Below are 7,469 nucleotides of genomic sequence, written 5' to 3' on the forward strand. Positions count from 1 at the left end.
TTCAAACATAAGCTCAAATTACAATATGGTAATCGGAATGAAATTCATATATCAAGAATGTTTCTGTTTTATTTAAACGCAAAGTTGCACACTAGCCTATCTGCACTTGGTATCACAAGGATCGAACGCTGCATTCTGACGTTATAAGATCTCAAGCTTACCGCTGGTCCAACAAAACTTGTACATAACACTTTCGTATACTCTATAACTTCAACATTACAAAATTTTATTCTCAAATTTCACTATAGCTTCGTACATTGATTCCTCATTCACGAACTGCTAACTTTTCTAATGTCAGACAATATATAAAACTAATCTAACCAGTCGGCTGATGGTACATGCATTAAACTGAAGAAAAATTATAAAACCAATTAACATTTTTACATCACTATCTTCAAATATCTTGTTTTTATTTTCGTGTTTGGCATACCTAGCGAGCTAATTATATAAATTATAATAGTTATTGGGCCTCAATTAAAAATTAAAACTTTTTATCATATTAATAAAATTTCTGAATTTAAAAAGAGAACCAACACGTGTATATTTAGATTTCGTCTGATGTTCTACTAACTGCCTTTCATACAATATCACATTTGGAAAATATACTTTAACATTAAAGATTTAGGTCACGTATATCATCATAAAATTAATTTGCTCTTGTTGATATACTCCTTGTATTCATATCCACAACGTCAATTTATGGGCTTCTCAATGGTCAAAGAATTCACGATTATTGAAAGTTCAGTCAGTAAGGGATCACTTCTTTCCGTTTCAACATTGACAAGTAACAGTACACTTGTCCTTTCCCTCCTTTGCTTCCTCACAACACTGAGACGCGTCATCCTTGCAGTTACAGACGCATTTCATCTTTCCATTTTCACAAAAACAGGTAACGGTACAAACGCAGCTGTTCTTCTTTTTTGCTTCTGCGCAATCCTGGCATGACTCGTTCTTGCAATCTGGGCTACAACGTGAATCTTCGCATTCACAAACAACAGTTACGGTACATGCACATTTGCCTTTCCCCTCCTTAGCTTCTGCACAACACTGAGATATGTCATCCTTGCAGTTACAGACGCATGTCATCTTTCCATTTTCACAGCGACAGGTAACTGTACATGTACATTTGCCTTTCCCCTCCTTAGCTTCTGCACAACACTTAGGTGTGTCATCCTTGCAGTTACAGACGCATGTCATCTTTCCATTTTCACAGCGACAGGTAACGGTACAAACACAGCTGTTCTTCTTTTTGGCTTCTGCGCAATCCTGGCATGACTCCTTCTTGCAATCTGGGTTACAACGTGAATCTGTGCATTCACAAACAACAGTTACGGTACATGCACATTTGCCTTTCCCCTCCTTAACTTCTTCACAACACTGAGACGTGTCATCCTTGCAGTTACAGACGCATGTCATCTTTCCATTCTCACAGCGACAGGTAACGGTACATGTACAACAGCTGTTGTCTTTCGTTGTTTCACCTATTTGAAAATAAAATAAAAAACCGACAATTTCACTTTTCATACAATAAAAAACACAACTACCTACTTAACATAAAGCATGCTTTTTCAAAATGACGTATATCTTTGTTACTCTTTTTATCGTCCTATAATTTGTGTTTTCAGCTGTTACCGTTCTGTAACAGGTTAACGTAAAACCTGCTTCTTGTTGCTCAATTTTTTAAAGTAGGCGTTTTAAAAATTAAGTTCCTAATCTAAAAGGTATGACTTAAATACACAGTAAAAAAAAAAGTGTTAATACGACACAACTTATATTCTGTAGAATTAACACAAGTCTGATGGATGAATGGTTACAGCAACTCTGTTGGCTGTTGTAAAATATTTGTGGTCAGTTTTATAAAATTACATACACGGAACAAAAATGTGATACAACAATGTATTTAAATAAACTAACTTTTCTTTTGTAAACCTAAGTCATTTACTTCCTTAGAAAAACGCACAAAACTTCTGTATAGATATCTCTACAACAATCAATCTTGTTACAGTTCACACAAGTGTGTTTAGGGAACACAGTATTGTTGTGAAGTAACACAATGTTTGTAATACTGTTAGACTTCAACACTAAGGCTTAACAATGTACTCTATGAGTAGTTACTTTCTTATAGACAAGGAAATAACTTACCAGCTGTTTCCATCTTCTGAGTAATTGTAAAGAACCAGCAAGTCAGTATCTTTTAAATTGTATCGTGTATCACACTAGGAAGAATTAGCTTCCTCTTCCTCTACTAACCTCTATTTATTGAGACAATTCTTGCAACATTATGTGTCGTGTGAAACTTTCAAGATAATTCAGCGGTTCGTGTGCAGCTTCTTGAACGATCAGCTAGAGGATAAACAGCCATCACGTGCATTATCTAATCGTTTTTGTAGAGATATGTTCAGTTAATGACCACAGTAACCTACTATCATATCGTAGGGTATTTCATTATCTTTGTAGCCCTAAGTATTGATCAAGATTTTGTTAAATATGATCACATTAAATATAGTTAGTTCCACTTTTTGCATGAGAAAGGGAGAGGGAACTAATACATTGTAGACACGTGGTCTCTGACTCGTGTTTGCCTCTTCGTGACTTAACTCAAAGACTTATATCACTAAAAACGAACTTCGTCATCCCTGGTGAGGCCCGGCATGGCCAGGTGGTTAGGGAGCTCGACTTGCAATCTTCGGGTCGCGGTTTCGAATCCCCGATCCACCAAACATGCTTGCCCTTTCAGCCGTGGGGGCGTTATAATGTGACGGTCAATCCCACTTATCGTTGGTAAAGCAGTAGCCCATGAGTTGGCGGTGGGTGGTGATGACTAGCTGCCTTCCCTCTAGTCTTACGCTGCTAAATTAGGGACGGCTAGCGCAGATATCCCTCGTGTAGCTGTTCTCTTAGTCTAAATCACGTTCTTAGATCAATAAAACGTTAATTAACAAATCAGTTAAGCAAATCTTGATCTCTAGTACAAGCTGACTTCTGTTCACTACAGTCGTTACTTTTTTTTTTTTTTTTTGTCAACAAAAATTAAATTGGACTTTGCTTTCGTATTACGCTTGGTCTTTTTCTTCAAAATCAGTAAAAATTAGGCCTCACATAGAATACCATATACAGTCATGACGTAATGGAAACATGATTACTAGAACGGTTCCGGGAAAGAGTTACCTTATCATTCCTTGATACATTTTCTGTTAATTCTAAGTAATATCTCAAAGGTTAATCATTTCACGCAGGTTAAGACTTTTATAAAAAATAGTGGGTGGACGGCGTCCACCATGAGTCTAATACTGGTTGCTAATGAGAATAATACAATGTTCCAATATGATTTACATTGATTGTAAATTTTACGAAACACTGTTATATTTGGTTCTCCTCATTGAAAAGAGGGCAAATAGCGCACCACGTCGCTTTGCGTTGAAAACAACTTTAAAACTAAAAAAAAAAAAAAACAGGCTAGGCTAAGTTTTATTTTTCTAACAAGGTGAACAGATTATGGAATGAATTTTCATCAGTGGACACCACCAGTTTATAAAAGTTTAAAAGGGTAATCCATGATTTCCTGAAATATAAAAGGTAGATTAAAATTTTTACTTTTCTTAAGAGTATGTGTACAAGAACAGCTTTGAAAGATCAAACAGACTGTTATCAATGCTGTTATGCCTCACACCCGTTTCTATGTACTTAAGTGGTACAGAAAGATTTTAACTTTGGAGGTGTCAACAGTGGGCGGGTGTGACAAGTTAGCAGGATGTTTTAATACTACATTATTACTTGACTTATTTAAACATAAACGGCTTACCTTCTAATTCAGCCCTGCCAACCCACATCTCAGTTCTGAACATAATTTCAATTTAGAAATATAACGATGGAAAAATATATGCTGGTCTTTTCAAAAGTTATTGGAGAAGCAGGCATCGCCTGTTCCTGGTCCACTGACTTACCATTATCATTAGAAACATATAGTAACGTCATACTTCTTTAAATAAAAATATAAAAAACATGGCGATTGTTCACCCTATTATTTTTTAATCATTATCATTAACTAAGATCCTTTTGTGGACAATGCCATACAGCCATCTGTGTATACTTAGTGCTAAACGTTTAAAGTGACATTAACACTACTTGCTCCATTTTTTAAAAAATATAGCTTAATTTCTGGATTATTCCTCTTCAAAGTGTTTATATGTAATTCGAGGGTATTTCGGAAAATAAAAGCAATATTTACATCCGTGTTTTTTACGTACGACAAATCGGTAAATGCTACGCTGCAAACAATATTACTGTATGTACTTCGATTATTTGTTTTTGCTTTTGAATTTCGCGCAAAGCTACACGAGGGCTATCTGCGCTAGACGTCCCTAATTTAACAGTGTAAGACTAGAAGGAAGACAGCTAGTCATCACCACCCACCGCCAACTCTTGGGCTACTCTTTTACCAACGAATAGTGGGATTGACCGTCACATTATAACGACCCCACGGCTGAAAGGGCGAGCATGTTTGTTGGGACGAGGATTCGAACCCGCGACCCTCAGATTGCGAGTCAAGCGTCCTAACCACTATGTAGGTCGAGAAATAAAGATACCCCTCGTTCATGAATTGAGTACTCATGGCGCTAGTGAGCAAGTAAACAACATGGGCGTGCACTTGTCAGTGTGCAAAAGAATAACGGCAATCTGTAATTACTTTTTTGTGTCCTGAAGATGTTACACCGGCTGAAATCCACCAGAGAATTTTGGTACAATATAGAGAGAATTGTACAGTCTAAAGAAAATTTCACGCAAGGCCACTAGAGAGCTAATTATGCTAATCGCACATAATTTAGAAGTGACAACTAGAGAGAAGACAGCTAGTTTATACCGCCCACCACCAATTCTTGGGCATCTCTTTACCAAGGAACACTAGCATTGACCGTCACATTATAACGTCCCCATAGCTGAAAGAGCGAGTATGTTCAGTGACGAAATTCTAAACTCGCGACACTCAGATTACGAGTCAAATGCCATAACTACTAGGCCATGCTATGCCGAGTGGGTGGATTAGTTTAACAACGACCAAACATTTGTTGTGAATGAAGATCGACCAGGACACTCCAACAGTTCCACCACTGATGAAAACAAGCTATCCATGATAATTGAAGAGTGAGTATTGCTAAACTAATTAATGAAGTTAGTGTAGGCAGTGTCTATTTCATTACTTATGAACACCTGAAAGTATGTACTCGTTGAGTTCCAAAGCAATAGGCAGATATCCAACATCAGCAACGTCACCAGGATGAAGATGAATTTACTTCCTGTATTTTCACCGTCGGTGAAAGAAGGATATGCCATTTCGATACAAAAAACACAGTCACCACTATCCCCCAAAAAATACAAAAGATAGTCATCCTCTGGGAAAGCCATGTTGATTTTGTTTTGGGTCTCCCAAGAGCCTACCCTTTCCAACTTCATGGAACGTGGAGTCACAATCACTTGTTGTATTTAAGAATTACCTTTACATTCTGAAACACCCTCGTACAATTTCGTTTATTATAGCTATTGTATGTATATGTGTTTTTGTTTCCAGAAAGTTGAACCTTTTTTTTTTATTGTGGTGTTTTATTATTTTCACAAATTATATTTATCTTCATTTGCAAAATCAGAGCAGTTTCACACAAAAAGCTATTTAGTGTCCTTTTATTACTTCTAGTGAAGAGATTCTTACTTTCACTGTTAGTTTTGCGTAATTGTTATTCTACATTTCGAAATTTACTTAAGGGTCAGTTGGCGACACGAAAACAACTTCCTGCTATTGAATAGAAATAAATAGTTACAGAATGATTTTAATATATAAATGTCTCTTCTCGTGTTTCATAAATTCGCTGAAACTGATCCCTTTCAAGTTTTATTTGTTTGTTTGAAGTTAAGCACAAAGCTACACAATGGGCTATCTGTGCTCTGTCCACCATAAAACCCGGTTTCTAGCATTGTAACTCCACAGACATACCGCTGTGTCACTAGGGGTTTCAAGTTTTGATTCAATAGTATCATTTGTCCAAACTGAATTGTATTATATTATATGTTCCAGTCCTTTAAAAATAACAACTTTTGTGATTTTCTACACAAGTTAAGCTAGACTGCATACTAATCTAGAAATTTTCTATTCCTCTAAGATCAAATCGACTTACCCAAACCAATAAAGTAAACTTCGAAATAAAAAAAAAGAGTCAGAATTCAATTTCATCTCGTTTAATTAAACAATAACAAAACAACTCTTAATAATCTGCTTTATCTTTAAAATATTTCTTTACTGAATAGTGACTCAGCAAAATATATAAACACCCCACATTACACAATCATTGTCTTTGTCTCTAACTATGACTAGGCAAGTTTCTATTATCTGTAAACTTTGGTACTTGACCCTATCAATTCAACAATGACTTTACAAATCACGAATACGTTGTTCCAAATATAAATTGGTGATTTTATAATTTAAAAGTAGTTACAAGTTCGTTGTACATCCTTTGCCTTTAACTAAAATGCAAAATAAAACAAAATTTAATTAAAAACTCCAAGAAGCCGAAATTAATGGGCCAGATACGACATAATGATCAATGTGTCCATAATAAATCCGAGAATTCATGGTTCATGTCCTTTTGATGCAAAAAAAGATACATGGACTGTAAAGTTCATGGGCAGATCTAGCCATGTGGTCAGCCAGTAGTAGTCCAATAGATGGCAGTTGGTGTAGTTAACTAGCCTTCCTTCCTGATCTTCGGTTCAAAATTGCTGAGTGTTGTTATCCCTTTTGTAGCTTTGCGCAAACAATTCTAAACCAAAACATTGTAGAATTTGTTTAAACAGTTTTCAAAATGCACCAGTTTTCTCTGTTTAAAAGTGCTCTTAACAACTTTTATATTCATTTGATATTTCCAAGGCTATAATAAGGTTCTGTATCGAAAAGAAAGAAGAAAAACTTTCAAAACTGTAGTTTTGATTAACATAAATTATCAACACAAAATTCTGGTTTGGTTTGAATTTCCCGCAAAGCTAAACGAGGACTAACTGCGCCAGCCATGCCTAATTTGGCAGTGATAGACAAGAGGATGGCAGCTAGACAACACCACCAATTCTTTTACCAACGAATAGTGGGATTGATCGTAAAATTATAATGCCTACGTGACTGAAAGTGCGAACATGCTCGGAGACGGGCATTCGAAGGTTGGTGTGCTTGTTGTTAAGCGCAGATCAACACAATGTTCTGTCTGTGATCTGCCCACTACAGGTATCGAAACCCGAATTTTAACGTCGTTACAGACTTCCCGCCGAGCCACTGGAGAACAAACAAATTCCTACCAGAATGTGGTTTCGATCCACAGACCTGGGGGTTATGGGGCCATCACGCTCCCACGTTTTCACATATTTGGTAATACGTGAATATTTTAATATAATGTATTGTTGCGTCAGCGAGGTCACGTGACTAATATCAC

At 36.4% G+C, this 7,469-nt stretch overlaps 1 protein-coding gene across 1 annotated transcript; it reads right to left on the reverse strand.

The window, feature by feature from the left end:
* Nucleotides 1-205: 205 nt before the first annotated feature.
* On the reverse strand, nt 206-2,289 carry LOC106470961 (keratin-associated protein 10-1-like). Its single transcript, XM_013931541.2, has 2 exons — nt 2,143-2,289; nt 206-1,481 (listed from the first exon to the last, which is right to left on the reverse strand). The coding sequence occupies exons 1-2, from the start codon at nt 2,153-2,155 to the stop codon at nt 772-774; spliced, it is 723 nt and encodes a 240-aa protein (XP_013786995.1). The 5' UTR covers nt 2,156-2,289; the 3' UTR covers nt 206-771.
* Between the last annotated feature and the right edge of the window lie 5,180 nt (nt 2,290-7,469).

The sequence above is a fragment of the Limulus polyphemus genome, unplaced genomic scaffold (assembly GCF_000517525.1).
Source record: "Limulus polyphemus unplaced genomic scaffold, Limulus_polyphemus-2.1.2 Scaffold4323, whole genome shotgun sequence".
Lineage (NCBI taxonomy): Eukaryota > Metazoa > Arthropoda > Merostomata > Xiphosura > Limulidae > Limulus > Limulus polyphemus.